General features: G+C 47.2%; 2 protein-coding genes and 1 long non-coding RNA gene across 4 annotated transcripts; 1 reads left to right on the top strand and 2 right to left on the bottom strand.

The window, feature by feature from the left end:
- The first annotated feature begins 349 nt into the window (after positions 1 to 349).
- Positions 350 to 6,175, top strand: LOC124685165. Of its 2 annotated transcripts, XR_006997312.1 has the most exons (3): positions 350 to 694; positions 3,308 to 4,219; positions 5,703 to 6,175. It is a non-coding gene; the product is annotated as an uncharacterized LOC124685165 (long non-coding RNA). The 2 variants fall into 2 exon arrangements; XR_006997311.1 differs by lacking the exon at positions 5,703 to 6,175 and having other exon boundaries at positions 3,308 to 4,728.
- Positions 6,176 to 6,568: 393 nt separating this feature from the next.
- LOC124706400 (homeobox-leucine zipper protein HOX20-like) lies at positions 6,569 to 7,738 on the bottom strand. Its single transcript, XM_047238069.1, has 3 exons — positions 7,702 to 7,738; positions 7,272 to 7,612; positions 6,569 to 7,171 (listed from the first exon to the last, which is right to left on the bottom strand). The coding sequence occupies exons 1-3, from the start codon at positions 7,736 to 7,738 to the stop codon at positions 6,779 to 6,781; spliced, it is 771 nt and encodes a 256-aa protein (XP_047094025.1). The 3' UTR covers positions 6,569 to 6,778.
- Positions 7,739 to 8,428: 690 nt separating this feature from the next.
- On the bottom strand, positions 8,429 to 18,442 carry LOC124685163 (dicarboxylate transporter 2.1, chloroplastic-like). Its single transcript, XM_047219490.1, has 4 exons — positions 17,651 to 18,442; positions 11,104 to 11,417; positions 9,271 to 9,719; positions 8,429 to 8,844 (listed from the first exon to the last, which is right to left on the bottom strand). The coding sequence occupies exons 1-4, from the start codon at positions 18,425 to 18,427 to the stop codon at positions 8,729 to 8,731; spliced, it is 1,656 nt and encodes a 551-aa protein (XP_047075446.1). The 5' UTR covers positions 18,428 to 18,442; the 3' UTR covers positions 8,429 to 8,728.
- Positions 18,443 to 20,178: the final 1,736 nt, after the last annotated feature.

The raw sequence follows: 20,178 nt of genomic DNA, 5'->3' as shown, positions 1-20,178 counted from the left end.
AGTGGTGGTGCGATTTGTTTGGTGTTAAACTGTCGTCCCCACCACATCCCCTCTACGGGCGAAAAAAAATACTTCATCTGCCCACATCTAAGTTTCGATAAAGTTGAGACACTTTTGGTGGGCCGGAGGGAGTACTACCAAAGGCATAACTTTGATTTGTATTTTATTTTTATTGGAGCCGTCGAGAAATCTGTATTGAAGGCCCGAGTGATGATGCTATTATGTAGTAATTTCTGTGAATTTCTGTATGTAACGTTGTCTCTCGTTCAGGTAAAAAAAGAACACTTTTGCTATTTTGCACTCGGTTGTTTTACAATTCGGCATCACTCGAATATATGTACGGCAGAGATTCCATCTGTTTCTTCCCTTGTTCGTCTGTGTTGTGTGCACGGGTTTTTTTTGGTTTTTTAGTTCTCCGGTTTTTTTGTTCTCCGTTTTTTTCTCCTGTTCCCCTCACGGTACGAGGCCTAACGGCTTATTTCGTTTTTCGTCCATTCCCCAAATCCGAAGTAAGAGAGACTCGAGAGACAGAGAAGCGGCGCGGAAGGGAGGAAATCGCCGCCGGCAGTCGGCAGTGGGAGAGGAGCCCGTGCGTTGCGGTCGAGTGCAGCACGTTGCGCTCTCCCGCACCGTGCGGGGATCTGGCATGCGGAGGTAGTCTTCTTCATCGTCGCTCGTCGAGCTCCACTGCAAGGTAAGCTCCGTGTTCATCCATGGCGAACTGCTCCGTGACTTCATGTAGATTTTGTAGTGTTCTAGGGTTTTGTTGCGGGGGGCTGGAGTGGGGAGGTAGAGTGTTTTCGTCAGGCTGTGGATTTGATGTTCATGAGCAGTGCGTCATTTTTGTGGGGCAATTTTCCCCCAAATTTTTTCGTGGATCTGTGTATTTTATTCATGAGCGGGACAAATCCAGTACTGGGTCGATTTGTGTAGGTTTCTGGTGTTCTATGTACATCGATCTCTAGCGGGATGACTCAATTTTTTAGGGGGGTGATCTTGGAAGCACATGATGTGGTGTTCATGGGCGGGACGAATTCCAGCTAGTGTCCCTCCGCTGCTTGTCTGTAGCACCAAATCTAGTAGAATGATTCTGTCATTTCAACTCCCTTTCAACTTTGTGAGCGATTGTTTATGTAGTGTCCAGTGTGTAGGCAGTTTTTGGGTTTGTCCCATGTAATTTGTATGCATATAGGATATGCAGTGTATATGGAGTACGCTGTGTATATATATGCAGTGTATATGCATATATGATGTATATGCAGTGGTATGTACATTGAATTTTTTGTAGTTTGCATATAGGATATGAGCAGTGCAGAACGAATTTTCGTGGGTCATTTTTGCTCCAATTTTTTTCGTGGATCTGTGTATTTTGTGTGAATCCAGTACTTGGTGTATTTTGTGTAGGTTTCTGGTGTTGTATGTATAACGATCTCTATATGAATGACTCCATTTTTTTTAGGAGGTGGTTCTCTTGTGTTTATGCGGGATGAATTCAGTAGTGTGTGTAGCGATCTACTGTAAATTGCCTACGTATCTGGATTCCACAGTTGCTTTGTTGTGTCTATAGCAACAAATCTAGTAGAGGTTTTTCTCTGGAGCAAAATGATTATGTGATTTCAACTTGTGAGAGAGGACCAGCTTGTATATGGAATGTGTTTGGAAGCTACTGGTATATTTTGTGTATGGAATGTGTATGCAGTATGTAGGCAAAATATGCAGTGTATTTTGATGTATATATAGGACGTACATGTAGTGTGTATGTAGTTGAAGGGACGAAATCGCCGCCGGCGGTGGGAGAAGAGCGTGTGCGGTGCGGTCGAGCACATTACACTGCGCTCTTCCGCACTGTGGGGTGGTTGGGGTGCGGTGTGGCTGGGGGTGCAGGTGGTTGCGCTCTTCCGCGTCGTCCAGCTCCGCTCGAAGGTAATCTCCAAGCTCATCCATGGCTAGTAATCTCCATGTAGATTTTGTTGCGTTCTAGGGTTTCTGCTGACCTGTGTAGTTGTTTTCATCCGGCTAATTTCGTCGTAGAGTTGTGCAGTTTGATCTTGAGCAGGGCGACATCGTGGGGCAAATTTTCCCGAACATTTTCCCCAATTTATTTCGCGGATCTGTGGATTTTGCTCTTGAGCAGGGCAAATACAGTAGTCTCTTCTGTTTGTGGGAGATTTCTAGTGTTATCTAGCTGGACGGCTCGAATTTTTTCACGTGGATGTGATGTTCGTGTTGTGTTGCAAAGCTACCAAAGATTTTTTGTGATTATAGGACACTCCCTTTATAGGATGTGTGAAGCTACTGCTAGATCTAGCATTTTTAGCTAGATTTTTTTGTTATATCTTTTGATATGCTTAAAAGAGACTTTCTGGGTAACTCCTTATGGCAATCCAAAAAGAAAATGCATTGTGTTGTGATCATTCCCTATAAAAGAGATTTTAGCCGCAATTAGTCTTGGTACAGCATTTTTTTCACTCTGTGTAGTTGCAAAGCTATCGACAATTTTAGCCACAGTAGTGAGATGAACCAGAGCGCTATTGTTGTTTGCATCTTTTTGCATACTTGCTACGGCTCCAACCGAACCTGAAATTTTAACCATGCACATATACTGATAGTTTTGGAGAGTGGATTTTGTACACCCACGCATGGGTGTGGGTGTTTCCGTCACCGTCCATTGTGCTTTGAGATTCGGATAAAAAGAGGAGAGAGAAAGGAATCTTTCCATCTACCATGGTGGGCACGAATCTCAAAGAATAAATGGACGGTGATGGAAACACACACACCCATGCGTGGGTGTACAAAATTATTTCCGATAGTTTTGGAGAGTGGATTTTGTACACCCACGCATGGGTGTGGGTGTTTCCGTCACCGTCATCTTTCAACTTTCCACATATATACTGATAGCTGCTTGTCATTTTCGTTTGTCATTTGACCAGATCTAGGAATGTATATGCAATGTAAATGTAGTGTATATGCTCCGTATATTTAGTGCACTGTGAGCATTTATACTCCATGTACAGTGTATATGCAGTGTATATAAGATGTATATGCAGTTGGTGTATGGAATGTATATGCACTGTATATGCTCTGTATATGAGATATATAAAGATTGAATATGCTATGCAAATGCAGTGTATATCTGCAATTTATAACTTAATTTATAACTTATTTTTCCTCATGTTGCTGCAAAATTTAGTCCATGAAGAATTTCTATCAGGATTATTGCATGTTACTGATTTCAGTGTTGGACAACATCCAGTTCTTCCTCATGTTAATGGTTTCCTCATGTTACTGATTTCCCTGATCTATGCAGGAGGAACAGATTCTGGATGAGCAGAGGAGCAGATTCTGGATGAAGAAGCAACACAGGTAACAGCAGAGAGAAGAAGCAACACAGGTAACAACAGATGGTCGTGGTACCTGGCTTAGCTGCTGGTTGTTGTCCAACCCAAATATTGGATCACCAGGTTTGGTTCTTCCATCTCCATCATCTTGTTCCATCTACACCGTTTAGATCTGGAGTTTTCCTTCCACTTTTGCTATCTTGCACCTGGTTTTTTTTCAATTTGGCAACAATCGAATTTTCCTCCCATCGATTATCTTGGATACGATCACTTGTTTTGTTATTTTCTTTCACTATTTTTTTGTCTAGTTGGTTGTTGTTAGTTTTCTGCCTGCTTTTTTTTTTCTTGTTTGATCGCTTTTGTGTCCAGGCTGACCAGATGGTCTTTTTTGGTGGATTGGGTTTTTTTCCCATGAGATCATACTTGGAAGTGTGGGCCATTTTGGACTAGCATTTTTAAGTCGTTGCGTGGTAGACATAATTTATCTTTTTGTGACGTATGCACCATATTACATGACATGGGAGGCTCACATGCCACCGGGTGAAATTTTCTTTGTCTCGTGTTTGGGCCGTTTACCTCAAATTTCCAATCTTTTATCTATTTTTTATTTTGAATTTTTATTTTCGGTTTCTCACCTACTCCCCTTTCTTCATTCCGCCCAATTTCAACACGGCAGAGACACCCGAAGATAGAGGAGTGGAAAAGAGAGCGAACGGAAGGGGAGAAATATCTGCTGGTAGTCGGCGGTCGGGGGCAGGGGTGGGAGAGCCCGCGCCTTCTGGTTGTCATCAGTTTGCTGTGCCGTTCCGCACAGTGCGGGGGCGAAGGCCACCGTAGTTTCTCCATCGGCGCGCGTCGAGGTCTGCGCAAAGTTCTGCCAGGTAAACTTGATGTTCCTCCATCATTGCACGTCAACAAGGCCATGCGTGTGTAGTAGATTCGTGTGTAGATTTCTAGCTAGATGTTTTTGCTCTCTAGGATATGGCAAACATTGAGGATGCTTCTGGGTATTCTTGTGCGGGTGAAATCAGTAGCCTCAAGTGGATGGAAGTGTTCTATGTATATTTTGGAGAGTAATTTAGTAGCAGGATCCCCTTGACTGCCAAGATACATTATGTCTTGCATCAACTAGTTGCCCTGCACAAACATACAATGTATACACTTTTCAGATAAATTTTTCCCAAGTGTAAATAGAGTGGTATACAACCCGTAATTATAGTTGTAGGTACATTATAAATACACAGAGATATCCATTTTGTAAACCATCTTTTCTTTTTGTATATAGTGTACTTTCAGTGTTAAATAGTTGTAATTCACTAGTAGATTCAGTGTAAATACAGTGTACATACAGTCCTCCTGTCCTACATAATGTTTGTTCAGTACTTTTCTAGCTCACTTGTGTTTTTATTTAGGCTAGACACATTGTATATTTTTTTTTTGTTTCCTCTGTAGTTTCTAGATTATTGAGGAGCAATCGAAACAAATTAATTAGAGGACAATAGACGTCTCCTCAATAATCTAGTGATTTGTTGTGTCTGAATTTATTTGTCTTTTTTGCGGATGCAATTGCAATTGAAATGTTTAGTTTCAACAGTTTCCTGTTTTTGATTTTCAGATTTTACTATTTGATTAGCAGAGAATATATTAATTAACTTTTAGTCTGCACGTACCCGCAAAAAAATTAGTCTGCACATGAACTGAAATGTTTTAGTTAAAACCATCCTAACTTTCATTTTTAATGCCCATTGTAAATACATGTTAAAATCATAAGTAATTTGGGCATAACTTTTTCATTTTTAATGTCCATGCATGCCAAATCCTAAGTAAGTTGTACTTACAGTGTAACACCATCGTAAATTCTAGGTAGCTTAGCCTGGACTTTTAAAATTTCAATGTCCACTGTAAATACATGCTATATCCTAAGAAAGTTGGACTGTATTTACAGTTCAATTGGTCTGTACTTACAGTGTAACGCCATCGTAAATCCTATGTAATTTAGCCTGCACTTTTTATTTTTAATGCCTTGTGTAAAAGTGTAAATGCATGCTAAATCCTAAGAAAATTGGTTTATACTTACAGTGTAACACCACTATAAATCCTAAGTAATTTTAGCTATTGATCAGGGAAACTCCACTAACTAAAATGAGATTGACCTTACACTTAACATACATGCCATGTTAAGAAAAATAGTCTGCACTATTTTGGTTTGTGAAAAACCTCCTATTTTTGTTGTTTGTGGTTTTAGAACATAAGATCACTACTGACGTCTAAAAGGTTAACCATGTTGCTGATCCACAAGAAAATACCATGTTGATGGGTGGTCTATACGCTGCTGTTGCATGAATGGATCAAATTTGGCTTCAGGTTCAGATGGAGGAGTAACAAAGGTTGCCATGGGGTAAAAGAATCAGGGAAGTTTTCACCTGAGATCCATGATCCATGTGAGTTTCTTCCATGGCCGATCTAGATCTTCGTTCTTCCCCATCTATTTTTTCCATCTTCTTTTCTTGTTTCCGGACAGTGGGGAACAGAGCCGATTCCCTAGTTCCAGGTTGTTGAGAGAAAACACAAGCAACTACATGCTGTGCAAGAAATAAAGAAGATGCGTGATGGGCTTTCTTCCTTTCGTCTGTGTTATGTTGTGTCCATGTATCCGAAGATCATACGTGATGGGATTTTAGTATTGTTTGGCACATTACTTATCCGGTAGGGAGATTCATTACAGCCCGTTTTTTTTGCTTGTCTGGTTTTTATTAGCCAAGGAGGAAACATAGAGAAACAAGCCAGAAAAGGGGGAAGAAACAGGGAAAACAAAGCACGTTCCCTGATTAGTCAAAAGAAATTCGAGTGTTGACGAAAACAAAAACACTCGAGTGCCAAATAGATAGTCCCAAAAAGAAAGAGTTGGACGATTGATGCGGAAATTGTTCTCAGCCACGCAAGAGGAGCAAGGGTAGAAGGGGGAACCAGAAACCTGGCAGCTAGCTGTGCCTTGTGGACACCGTGAATCGCTATCACCAACTAGCCAGCTTTTCACGTGGCACCGGGACCACCGACAGCGATACTGTTCTTCCAGCGGCCAGCGGCCAGCGCCTTTGCTTGCTTCCTCCACACTACTCCTTTCCCACTGTCGTTTTCCCTTCTTTTCCTTCCAATCTCCATCCTACTTTTGCACAATTTCCCTAATCTCTCATCAACTTTTCTTTCCTCTCAGCCCGGGTTTGGGTTTGCAACAAATGCCGAAATACCATTTCTAGCTTGCGCTTGAGAGCCTGCCTTGCACAGTTCTACGGGAAAGGCAGAATAGCAAGAAAATACAAGGTTCATTTTTCTAATTTCAGCAAAACTGCGGAAACCACCTCGCTGAATTCTTATTCGCCCCCAGGTACATTGTTCCTCCCTGGCTGCTACCAGCTACCCTGCTACGGTGCTACCTCAGCTCAGTGCAAAGTCCACTGCTCCGTGGGCTCCGTCCACCACGGCAGCGACGGCGGCTGCTCGTCGGCGAAGAAGCCCCCGCACGCCGCGTCGTCGTCGCCGAGGAACGCGGCCTCGTCGTCCTCCACCTTCAGCAGCTGGTGCCCGTCGAAGAGCCCCTCGCCGTGGAGCACAGCTGCCCCCGGCACCACCGGCTCCGCTGTGGCCTGCTGCTGCTGCTTGTCGGGCGTCAGCTCCGCGTCGTTCAGCACCTCGCTGGAGTCGCTCTCGGATGAGCCCTGCGCCGCCGCGGCCGCCACCGCGGGCTCGACGCCGGACGCCGCCTGGTCCTCCTTCGCCGTCGAGAAGCTCGCCGCGGCGCCGTCGTCCCCGAGCTTCACCTTCAGCTCCTTGATCTGCCACGAATGACCCGCCAAACGTCACACGCATTGCACAGATTTTTCGCACTAGTAGTAAGAGTGTTTCCAGGAACGATCGATCTAGCTAGCTAGCTACCTCGGCGAGGAGGCCGTCCTTGTCGCGGCGGAGGGCGTCGTGGTCGGCGCGGAGCGCGTCAAAGGACTGGCGGAGCGCGGCGTAGTCGCGCTCGAGCTGCTTGGTCTTCCAGCGCGCGCGGCGGTTCTGGAACCAGACGGAGACCTGGCGGGGCTGCAGGCCGAGGTCGCGCGCCAGCCGCTCCTTGTGCTCCGGATCCAGCCGGGTGTCCTTCTCGAAGCTCCGCTCCAGCGCGCGCACCTGCTCCCCGTTCAGCCGGCGCTTCTTCTCCCCTGCGCCGCCGCCGTACATCGCGGTATCCTCCTCCAGATCCTCCTCCATCCCCGCGCCACCAAAATCATCTTCTTCGAAAACAAACACCCCCACATCAGACCAAACCTCACAGCTCCAGTAAGCAACATCGCCCAAAGATGAAGAAAAGATTACATACCACTGCAAACCACCGGAAGAAGGGCGCGTCTCCTCATGCCCAGCCGTTCTCAGAGTCGCCAAGGAAAAGAGGGGGTATGATGTGATCCGAGAGCTGAGGATATTGTGGAGGAACTAAGATTTTATCAGGTGAGAGGTGACCGGGGGAAGGGGAACGGGGAGAGGCGGGTGTGCCTCCGCTGATGCTTCTTCTGCTGCCCCAGAATCGCCGCCATGGTTGCCCTCTCCTCCGTCTCCGACCAAATCGTCTCCTAGGACAGTAGAGAAGTGCTCAGTGGAATCTCCATGGTCTGTGGGCGCTCGTGGAGAGACTGGAGGAGAGTGGCGAGTGGGGTTTTCCTTTGGTTGTTCCCCTTTCTATTTCCAGTCTCCTCTGGGAGCAAGGGAGGTCTTTTTTTCCTTTTCGTGAAATTATATCTCAGTTGGATTTGTTGACTGAAAATTAACTAATTCTACAGTACATCGATTTCTAACAAACTGTTCTTGGCCCTCTCTATGCAGCACCCAGTTAATATAACAATGAAAGATACTATTACATGATAAACTTAGTAATGTTAATTTGTGGTTCCAGATGTTTATAATACTCCCTCCGTCTCATTGAAACTTGTATTACCTTTATTCAAATTTGGACGTATCTAGTTACACTCAGATTTGGATAAAGACAAGTTTCACGGGACAGATGGAGTATAAAACATGACATGCCCTACGCAATATGCACATCAAGAAAATGCAAAGTTCAGGGTCAAAACTCGCCCCTCGACACATTGGATTTAGTTATACAAAATGGAGATACAAGACAATTAACAACCTATGTGAACCCTCATACAGTAATATTTTAGCCTATCAAAAAGTCTCATAATTTGGAATGAAGGAAATTATATTTTACAAATAGCATGTTCACAAATTCGAGTGATGAACAGTGCTCTTTTATTATACAATCCACCAAACACCTCTTAAGAAAGATGAGCCGACGGTTTACTTGCGAACCAAAGAACAATTTTCGTCAACATACACTGCAGGAGGCACCCTCAGTAAAGACCCAGGAATTTCCACCAAAAAGTACCAACTACTCCCCAAATCAAAGCGTTAATGGCCGCTGCTGTAATCCCCAGCTTGAATACATCAGGAAGGTCAACATAACCAGCTGCAGTGCAAAAATAACACTGATTTAGTCAAAATCCTAATATGGGAAACCTGAAGTTAAATAAACAAAGGAACCTCCGCAAATGCATGTATCTGTGCATTTACTTGTTAAAGCTCTATATTAGATGCTCCATCTGGAACGGCAATCTTTTAAAATATGATGGTGGTTTATACATACACTAACACTACCCATACCTAGTGAAATAGCTTTGTCAAGATGTGTACATTAAAATACACATTCCAAGCAAACAACTCCAAATATATAAAAATGGTTTTGTCAAGATGTGTACTACATTAAAATACCAAACTGAACACATATTAGGTGGTGATTATTCGGAGGCAGAGACATTAAACAGATGGGCATGTAGCATAAAGTGCTTGTGAAGGAGAACAAATTTGAATCCGGGTAGGTGAAAAGTAAAATTACCTCCATAGTATAATGCAGACTGTCCACTACTATAATGTGTTAGTGCACCAAAGAGATTTGAATTGTACGTCAAAGCAAGCGCTGAGAGTATAGCAGGAACACCAGCTGCTAGGTGCATGGCAAGGAATGCCGCGTATAGAGCTCCAACATGTGCAGTTTGGCTTGCAAATAGATAGTGAATAAAGAAATAGGAGGCCTGAAGAACACCAAATGCTGCAGGCCAACTCAATGAGAAAGATTGGAGAACCTTTGCAACACAATTTGACATCCACGAGACAATCCCGACGTTAGTGAGCTGCCCCGCCATTCCAACTAGAATGGCAAACCAAGCTAAGGTGTCCCATGCAGACTTTTCATTCAAGCAATCATCCCAGTTCAGCACCCCAAGCAGAAGTAGAATAGAGAGCCCAATCATTGCAGCAACAACACTGGACACACCAATAACATCCCTGTAGAACAAGTTGTGTAACAGTTAATACAGAAGCCATATTTTGAACACTTCAGCATTTTTGAAGAACTTCCATTGGCGTTTTAGTTTCCTATTTAGATTTTATTTTCGTCATACTGCCTCTTAACTCTTAAGATAACATGTACTAAAACCCATAATATATGGAAAGTAACTGTAAATAAAGATTTCATGAGTAATCCAGCTTCCGAGATGGAACAAATTTTGGTGCCATAATGATAAAAGTTCGTCACAACTGAATAAGTCACCCAGGGGCTTACTCGCTAGCATCACCCATGGTGGGCTAGAAAGCTATCATGAATATATTTATTAAATACTCCCTCCGTCCCGTTTTAATCAACGCGGGAGGAGAAAAACAGTTCACTAATCACATTTTACAGTCCAGTCCTTAACAAAAACAGTAACCTCCGTCAAGCACTGGATCGATCGAGCTGGATCGATGAGGATGCCACCCGCCTCCGCCCGCTCCTGCTGGGGCCCGCCACGCACGGCGGCGGCGACGGGGAGCTGCTGCCGGCGGCGGCGACGGGGACGTGTCTGGGCGAGTGTCGGGGTCAGGCTCCGCGACAGCCTCCAGCTCCGCCTGCCCGAGATCGAGGGAGTGCCGCTCCGTGTCCCCGAGATCGGTCCAGTCGACGGCGACCGGCGGCGAGGCCATGTCTGCCGTGGCGGCGAGGAGGGCATTGACGATGATGTTGGAGACCGGATCGAGCAGGCCGACGCAGACCCCCGAGGGGAGGAAGCGCCGTAGGACGTCGGAGCCGGTGAGCCGGTCGAGGGCCTCCTGGTAGTGGCTCTGGATCTTGAGGAGGAGCTGAGACCTGTCCTGCTCCCTCTCCTTGTGCCACGGGGAGCCGTCGTCATACAGCGCCGGAGTGTAGATGCGGAGACGGCCGGTGCTGAGTCCGGCGTGGAGGCTGGCCATCGCCGGAGACCTAGCGATCGGGGTTTGGGTGGGGATTTGGGTTCGATTCGATTCGATCGATTTGGGAGAGGAGGGGACGGACGGGGCCGACCGACGGGGTTTCCGTTCCGTGTCGGGGAGCTGCGTCGACGGGGTCGTGGTGTACGCTCAAAAAACAAGAAAAGGTGGGGGGTTTTCGCAAAAAAGACAGTCAAGTTAATTAAAATGGGACGGAGGGAGTAGTATCCTGCTATGTATCTCTCTTATTTTGATAGTTTTATACAACTACTAAGTCTGCACGCACCAGCTAGATCATGTGATGTGTGTGTATTGTGTAATGCAATTGAGAGAAGCAGCTAGATACCGCTCATGAGAATGCTACACTGAAAGATAAATCATAAAAAAAAATTCTAGCAGGTCAACTCATGCAGAGAAATAATTTAGTCGAGATACAGAATCTTACCCGAAAATCCAAAGTGAGACTGCAAGAAGCATTGTAGCAACCATTACCCATTCATTTTTTGTCACTGGGCCCATTTTCTCCAGTTTTTTAGCAGCTAATGCAGGGGCTTCAGGAGTGTCCTTTATTTCAGGAGGGAATATTTTGTATAGCAAATAAGGTGTTGCTAGGAGGGAAATGATGGCAGGCAAACTAGCAACCTTGAACCATGTTATCCATGGGCTTACAATCTTGACACCAGCCTCCTCCGCTAACTTCATGCACAAGAGATTTTGGGCAGCAGCGGTTAGGAAGAGAGCACTCGAGTTGCCAGATGCCTGTCAAGAAGCCGAAACCAACACAATACTGTCATTGGTAGTTTCAATAAAATCTACACTGGTTAAGAAGAGAACACATACTATCAAAATAGAGAGAAAAATTATGCATGTTGAGACACTAGAAACAGCACCTGGTAAGTTTCTATAGAGTATAGTTTTTTCATATCGTGTACCAGCGAGTTGCAATGGATCACAAAGAAACAGCACCAGCACTTACAAACTTAAAAGAGAACAATGCATATTTCCTTGCATACGAGAATTGTTGGTTGCCGATGGTTTACTTTGAAAACTTAGACTTTGCTAAATCATCGGCATAATATATGTCCAGGCTTCAAGCATGAGATGCTACTTGGATACACCACTACTTGGTTTTGATCTTTAGTATTTGCCACATTATCATTATTCGATCATTACAAACAGTGTATATATCGTTATGCTGCACTTACTAATATGGTTATGAATGCACCAAAGTGTTCATTCCATGAAATATTAGGTAGGTGGGAATTTCGTGCAGATCCAGTCCAGGCAAAGAGCGGTGATCATTACAAAAATTACACCTTCAAGACCTCCAGCCATCTATTATTTCCAGTAAATTCTCCAGCCACACAAGATTGTTCATTGTCTCCCTTCAAGTAACCAACAATGCACCTATATAAAGTATAAACTCCATAGATATCTTGACAACTGTATCCTGTTATCAACTGATGGTATCCTCTACTCAGACGAGCTCTACAACCAACCTTTATGTATTAACATCAAAGAGGATAGAATCACACCCTCGGCGAGGAACTTTTAAGGTATTATCCAATATAATACTCAAACACAGGCATTGAACCAACAATGACGAGTGCCAAATCCAAGCATCTTTGCAGAACTCTTAATCAATTTATTGTAAAATAATAGACCCCACACCCACAACCAGTTGCACAATACCGGTACAGTACAGTCTACATGTATCAAGTTCTGACTAAGCCACAGCGTTCAACGCAGATAGCTATCCCTAGCTTGCTGGAAAAATGTGATGCAACCCATATCTTGTACTCCCTCCATTCACTAATGTAAGACCTTTTAGCTTTTCTCGTAAATGCACGTATCTAGACGTGTTTTAGTGTGTAGTTTCACTCATTTTGGTCCGCATCTAGTCCAATTGAAATATCTAAAATGTCTTACATTAGTGAACGGAGGAAGTAGTAATTGTCTAATTGATACAGATTGTTAGACTAGACTTAGTCCAGCATTGCTTATCCTCTTAGTCCAGCATTGCTTATCCTCTTAGTCAATGTTTCTCTGCATGTACTTCAAGTTCACCGTGCACTTAGCTCAGGGGCGGAGCTCCCAGTAGGGCAAGGTAGGGCAGCCGCCCTACCTTAATTTTTGGTAAATACACTTAGATGCGCGTGTTTTTTCTGAAAATTTTGAGTGGTCATACATCGAAAATGGACTCCGTATGAGAAAGTTATGCGTGTTTCAGTAAAAACACTGCGCAAAATCGATTACAGACCAAAAACATAGACTATTTTTACCTTCAAATATAAACTCATATTCTAGATTCAATGTGAATAATATTGCTTGTATTGCAGAAATTTATCATTGAATGTACCATAGTATATACAAGATAAACTCGAGTTATTCATTATACATACTTGTAGAATTGAAGATTTTTAGATATTTTAAAGATAAGTAATACTTTCTCCGCCCGCCTTATTACTCCATTAAGATGACATAGGCTTTACCCGTGACGACATCAACAATTGAAAGGAATTTTCTAGGAACAAAAATACTCAAAATCGAGTTGCATCGAACAAGGAATAATCAAATGTCTTGATTATTTAATTACATCATATTTTTTAAGAAGATGTAAAGCTTTGCCGTTGAGTTAGCATTATTCGTATGTTTTTTTAGGTTATACTTATAATCAAATATTTTTTATTTTTATTGTATTGAGATATTATTACCTTTTAGAACTATTTGGTATTTGCATCATTCAAAGTTCGCCCTACCTAAGATTTTTTTCGTCCTTCGCCACTGACTTAGCTAGGATCTCTCTAACCACCACGACTCTCTCTCGCTCTCTTGTACGAGCCTATATATTGTAATTTGTTTCAGATCAATAAAGTGTGTTGCAATAGTTACTTCTGTTCCCTGTTTACATGGTATCAGACTCTCCCTAAACCTCTCCGATCCTACTATGACGGGCACCGCCCGGCCGCCGGCGCGGCCACCTCCGGCACCACCGGCGCGGGCACCTCCGCCGCCACCAGCCCTTCCCTCTCCACCACCATTAACCCAACCTTCCACGCCCCCACCCCTCGCCATTCTTCCTTCACCCTATCCACCATATCCCTCCGCGGCCAGCCTGAAGACGTCCTGGACCTGCAGCGCGGTTCTTACGCGCTCTGGCGAGACCGCGTGGAGATGAAGCTCGCCATCTACCAAGTCCTCGACCACGTCGCCAATCCTGCCGATCCGGAGTGGCTCTCCCTCGACTTCATCGTCAAGGGATGGATCTACGACCTCATCACGCCTGAGCTCCGCACCGCCGTCTCCTCCCTGGGCGCCACCGCCTGCACCATCTGGGTGGCCATAGAGACCCTCTTCCGCAACAGCGGTCTAGCCCGCGCCATGATGCTCTCCGACGAGTTCCACAACACCAAGCAGCTCGAGAACCCTCTCAGCGTCTACATCGGTAAGCTCAAGGCCATCTCAGACGAACTCCGTGACCTAGGGTAACCTCTGAAGACCCATGCACTTCTTCAACTCGTCCGTGGCCTCCACGAACGCCACGAGACCGTAGGGAAGTACATCCAGACCGAGGCCGCCACCCTCTTCTTCGCCGCCGGATGAGAAGATGCAGGGCCCTGGTGCGGCCTCCTCCTCCACGGCCTTCATCACGTACCCGCGTCCGCCCGCTCCGTCCGGCAACCATGGCTCCTTCGGCGCGCAAAACTCTCCTTCACCGAATCAAGGCCACCAGAAGCGGAAGAGGTTCAGCAACCACGGCGGCTACCCCAACAGCTCCGCCCCCAACTCGGCACGCCCTTGGACAGGCATGGTCCAGGCCTGGCCTGTCACCTTCACCGCGCCGAGTTGGGGGCGGAGGTGTTGGGGTAGCCGCCGTGGTTGTTGAACCTCTTGCGCTTCTGGTGGCCTTGATTCGGTGAAGGAGAGTTCTGCGCGCCGAACGAGCCATGGCCACCATGGTTGCCGAACGGAGCGGGCGGACGCAGGTACGTGATGAAGGCCATGGAGGAGGAGGCCGCACCAGGGGCCTTGCCCTGCATCTTCTCATCCATGGAGAGCTTGTCCACCGCGGCGGCGAAGGAGAGGGTGGCGGCCTCGGTCTGGATGTACTTCCCGACGGTCTCGTGGCGTTCGTGGAGGCCACGGACGAGCTGAAGAAGAAGAAGTGCATGGGTCTCCAGAGGATACCCTAGGTCACGGAGTTCGTCTGAGATGGCCTTGAGCTTACCGATGTAGACGCTGAGAGGTTTCTCGAGCTGCTTGGTGTTGCGGAACTCGTCGGAGAGCATCATGGCGCGGGCCAGACCGTTGTTGCGGAAGAGGGTCTCTATGGCCACCCAGTGCGGGCGGTGGCGCCCAGGGAGGAGACGGCGGTGCGGAGCTCATGCGTGAATCCATCCCTTGACGATGAAGTCGAGGGAGAGCCACTCCGGATCGGCAGGGTTGGCGATGTGGTCGAGGACTTGGTAGATGGCGAGCTTCATCTCCACGCGGTCCCGCCAGAGCGCGTAAGAACCACGCTGCAGGTCCAGGACGTCTTCAGGCTGGCCGCGGAGGGATATGGTGGATAGGGTGAAGGAAGAATGGCGAGGGGTGGGGGCGCTGAAGGTTGGGTTAATGGTGGTGGAGAGGGAAGGGCTGGTGGCGGTGGAGGTGCCCGCACTGGTGGTGCTAGAGGTGGCAGCGCCGGCGGCTGGGGCGGTGCCCATCATAGTAGGATCGGAGAGGTTTAGGGAGAGTCTGATACCATGTAAACAGGGAACAGAAGTAACTAATGCAACACACTTTATTGATCTGAAACAGATTACAATATATAGGCTCCTACAAGAGAGAGCGAGAGAGAGTCGTGGTGGACTTTAGTTCCCAAACCTACCGGCGCTAATATCGTCAGTGGCAAATGGGTGTATCACCACAAATATCACTTTGACGGTTCCTTAGCTCGCTACAAGGCTAGATGGGTCGTCCACGGCTTTTCTCAGGAACACGGAATCGACTACGATGAGACTTTTAGCCCTGTCGTCAAACCAAGCACCATCCGCATAGTTCTCTCCCTTGCCGTCTCATCTCGGTGGCCAATCCACCAACTTGACGTCAAAAATGCCTTTTTACACGGCAATCTTTCTGAGACCGTCTATTGCAGAGGCGGAGCTATGTACAAGTCAGGGGGGCCACCGCCCCCTCAACTTTTTGAGAATTACTGAAGGATTTTTTTTACAAGGCTTAGAAGAGAAAAAATTTAGCACTTTGCCCCCACCCCCCCAAATATTGATATTTTGTGTTTTGTCACACTTGGTTCACTCGCTTCGCCCTCTATGCCTCCTCGATTGGTTTTGTCGCCTCAAAGTCCGACGCCTCCTTATTTATCCTTCGCACTCATGAGCACACCGCCTACCTCCTCTTATACGTCGACGACATCGTTCTCACCGCCTCCTCACCCACTCTTCTTTCTCACATTATCTCCAAGCTCAGCTGAATTCTCCATGACCGATTTAGGCCCTCTCAGCCATTTTATCGGCATTGCCGTCACTCGATCTTCCTCGGGTCTCCATCTCTCTCAACGTCAGTATTCTCTCGACATCATTCATTGTGCTGCCATGGATGATTGTAATCCCGCCAAAACCCCAATTGATTCTGGTTCCAAATTATCTGCTTCTGACGGTGATCTTCTTGATAATCCTACTCTCTACCGCAGTCTCGTTGGCGCTCTCCAATATCTGACCCTCACACGTCCTGAGATTGCCTATGCACTTCATCAAGCCTGTCTCTTCATGCATGCTCCACATTCTTCCCATCACAACCTCGTCAAACGCATCATTCGCTACATCAAGGGTACTCTTGATCATGGCACTCACATTATTCCCTCTTCCACCTCTTCCTTAGTCCCCTTTCCCGACGCCAATTGGGCCGGCTGCCCAGACACTCGCCGTTCCACCACCGGTTTCTGCGTCTTCTTAGGGGTCAATCTAATCTCTTGGTCTGCCAAACGCCAAACAACAGTGTCCAGATCTAGTGCTGAAGCAGAATATCGTGTTGTTGCTCATGTTGTTGCAGAATGTTGTTGGATCTGTCAGTTTTTGCAGGAACTCCATCAGCCCGTGGACAAGTCGACCGTCGTCTACAGCGACAATGTTTCAGCGGTCTACCTTTCCGGTAATCCAGTTCAGCACCAGCGCACGAAGCACATCGAGATTGACATTCATTTTGTCAGGGACAAGGTTCAGGTTGGCGAAGTACGGGTTCTACATGTACCGACCACTTCTCAGTTTGCGGACATCTTCACCAAGGGATTGGCAACCACACCATTTCTTGAGTTTTGCTCCAGTCTCACCGTTCGTGAAGCTACCATCGACACTGAGCGCGCGCGCGGGTAGACTAGACTTAGTCCAGCATTGCTTATCCTCTTAGTCAATGTTTATCTGCATGTACGTTCACCGTGCACTTAGCTAGGATCTCTCAAACCACCACGACTCTCTCTCGCTCTCTCTTTCAGATCAATAAAGTGTGTTGCAATAGTTACTTCTGTTCCCTGTTTACACAGATTACACATGTTCTCCAGCAATTTCAGAGGAAAGGCTTCTTCATGTAAAAAAAAAAAAAAAAAAAAAATACACCAGAAGACATGCTTCCAGATGCATACAGGACGCAAACATAACTCTTAATTTGGTAGCCACTAGTAAGACAGCAAATTCCGCGTAAGCATTATAATCTCCTGAGTTTAGTAATAAAAAGAACAAACAAACATCCTACTCTCATGTTCTGCATATGGACAACCCATGTGACGCAAATGTAATATAGAGATACAATGCAATTTTACTTAGTCCAGTAGGATAAGAAAAACAGAACAGGCTCTTAGCGCTGAGAGCATATCATGGATTTTCCTATGTGGAGCAAAATTTGTAAGCATTTGGGAAAAATGCACCCAGTGATTCATCTGTAGTACACTTAAATTCGTAATTAAAATGCAGCATCAGTTCAAGTGAATTGTTGTTTACCTGCAGCTGAGACTGCACAAGGTAGGCGCCCAGCTTCTTGGCTGATGGGTCATTGGGCTTGCTGCCGGCCGACAGCGACAGCGACTTGACAATGGGAAGGAACACACCTCCAGCCCTGGCCGTGGTGCTGGGCATGGCCGGCGCGATGCATGCTTCGCTGATGGTGAGACCGTACGACAGGCCCAGAGTGCTCCCACCCAGCCACTTGACGAAGTAGGTGGCGACGCGGTCGCCGAGGCCGGTCTTGACGAACCCGCGCGCGAAGAAGAAGGAGATGACGATGAGCCAGATGACCTCGTTGGTGAAGGCCCCGAAGGCCGCCGTGAAGGGGAGCGTCCGCGTGGCGACGGTGGCGGTGAGGCCGAGGAATGCCCACGCGCCGACGGGGAGCGGGCCGAGGACGAGCCCCGCGATGGTGGAGAGGAAGATGGAGAGGAGCTGCCACGCCTGCGGGGTCACCTCCGCGGGCCGCGGCGCCAGGAATTGGACGGCGAGGCCGACTCCGACGGAGAGGATGAGGGGGAGTAGCTTCGCGCCGGCCGAGGGCGCGGCGGCGGCGGCCGGCTCGGGGGTCGCGGCTTGGGCGGCGGACGCGGAGGCGAGGAGAGGGTGGAGGTGGCGGCGAGGGGTGGGGGAGAGGTGGGGGGAGATGGGGCGGGAGAGGGATAGAGAGCTGGGGGAGGGGTGGAGCTGAAGATGGCGGCGGCGGAGGTGGTTGTGAGGGGTGGGGAGGGGGAGAGCCGGGCGGTGCGAGACCGCGAGGCGAAGGCGCTCCATTGGCGGCCGGCGGCGCGGCGAGCGGCCGAGCGGGAGGAAGCGGGGGTCGGGTAACTGGTGGCTGGCTGCGGCCTTCGGAGAGCTACGGGTGAGATTAGTTTGGTTTATACGGGAAAGGCCTGGTCCCGTTAGGGTTCAACTGACAGGTGGGACCAGCGCCCGATTGCGAACGCTGGCCCGCCATGTCGGCGTCCTAGTGTGCGTTTGACGCTGACAGCGTGTGGTGTGGTGCTGTTTCTCTTGTGTTTTGCTTCTTGTCGAGTGTATTTTATAGTCTTGGATGCGAATCTGTGCTTTTGTGTTCACGGATCACACATTCTTGTTTCTGGGGATCGGATGCGGGACCCGGGTGGCCAGATCGGGATCGTCAGGTTGTGGCTCTGCTGTCTACCTTCAGCTTGTAGATCCATATGTCGACGAAGTGGCAGCACGGCTGCCGTCTGATAAGGATTGTATGGTTGAGACTTCATATGAGCACCATATTATCATGTAGCAGTATTGCCTCCCTCCCTCGTAAACTCTTTCTATTGCGGGGCTTATGGGTTTTGGAGGTTGACGGGGTTGACCAGATCTTGCAAAAGCCCCTTCTTCAATAAGCTCAATGGCTTCCCCAATCGAGACCACGCGGTTGCAGATCCTCTTCTTTCATGTCGTCGAGGTGATGGTGAAGAAGGACGAGGACTTTGGTTTGTGTGTGAGTACGAACATAGTTGTTGTTTTTATTTCCGTCTTAGAGCATCTCCGGCATTATTCGTATTTTGGCCCTCAATTGCTAAAAACTATTTTTCACATGCTCCGAAGCAACATTGCTATAACCGACCCTCCCCCCCCACCACCCCCCACCCCCCCCCCCAAAAAAAATGATCCTTCCTAATCCTATATTTGCTTGGTTTGTTGTCATAGATGGAGCAGTCACTTGCTATACTTTCCAAAACCGACACGAGGAGGGGGGACAACTGCGATTGGTGAAGCCTCCTTCGATCCCTCCTTGTCGTTGCGTGATCGATGAGTATGCCATAGAGGGTACCTCATGGCGTGTAGAGAGAGAGGTGGGTGTAAGGTAGGGAGCTATCGGGATGGTGAGACACAAGTTACCTAGCTTCGGATCCTGCAATGGTGGCAAGAACCTATTGTTGCTATAATTCACTATTAGGGCAACAAGTGTGTGATTACAATGGTGAGATTTTGTTTCTAAGATTGAGTGCCTCAAGGGCTCACGGGATCCGGCTTATAAAGACGTCATGATAGGATTACATGGATAAGTCCTAGTCGAACACTACGAGGTTTATCATAACGTGGACTACTTGTCATGCACGTAGAGAATTCCGCCTGGCGTAATTCGTATGGATCCTCCTAGCTTCATATGGGTCGGACTCTCCACCTTGATCAGTCAGCAATTGAGTCTCCCGGTTAGGCCATAGGCCCAACCATCATCTATGGGTCACTTGGACTTGGCATAGTAAAACTGCATCATGGTTATACTCGTTTAGCAACACTAGTCCCCCGGATTTCTTCAAGATCCACGTGTTCCTTCCCCTAGCTCAGATTGAACATTTTTTCCATCTTGTATCTTCGGAAGCGGTCAACAAAGAATTCAAAGGACTCCCAAAAATCATAATTTCTGCCTAGCTTCTAGGCGGAACTTTGTCTTCTTCATAACTAGCCCCAACGACTACATTCATGGAATATTCCTTCAAACTGTTAGAGTATATTTGTACATCTGTATTTTCCCCACTTGTTACGGGGCTTTC

The sequence above is a fragment of the Lolium rigidum genome, chromosome 1, assembly GCF_022539505.1.
Source record: "Lolium rigidum isolate FL_2022 chromosome 1, APGP_CSIRO_Lrig_0.1, whole genome shotgun sequence".
In the NCBI taxonomy this organism is placed as follows: Eukaryota; Viridiplantae; Streptophyta; class Magnoliopsida; order Poales; family Poaceae; genus Lolium; species Lolium rigidum.
This window is presented reverse-complemented; position numbering and strand designations above follow the sequence as displayed.

Coding starts and splice junctions, on each gene's coding strand:
- LOC124706400 (XM_047238069.1), bottom strand. CDS start 7,738: ATGAGGAGACGCGCCCTTCTTCCGGTGGTTTGCAGTG. Junction 7,613..7,701: donor TCTTCCGGTGGTTTGCAGTG/GTATGTAATCTT, acceptor TTTTCGAAGAAG/ATGATTTTGGTGGCGCGGGG. Junction 7,172..7,271: donor AGGACGGCCTCCTCGCCGAG/GTAGCTAGCTAG, acceptor CATTCGTGGCAG/ATCAAGGAGCTGAAGGTGAA.
- LOC124685163 (XM_047219490.1), bottom strand. CDS start 18,427: ATGGAGCGCCTTCGCCTCGCGGTCTCGCACCGCCCGGCTCTCCCCCTC. Junction 11,418..17,650: donor TTGTGCAGTCTCAGCTGCAG/GTAAACAACAAT, acceptor GCTTCTTGACAG/GCATCTGGCAACTCGAGTGC. Junction 8,845..9,270: donor GTCTGCATTATACTATGGAG/GTAATTTTACTT, acceptor TTTGCACTGCAG/CTGGTTATGTTGACCTTCCT.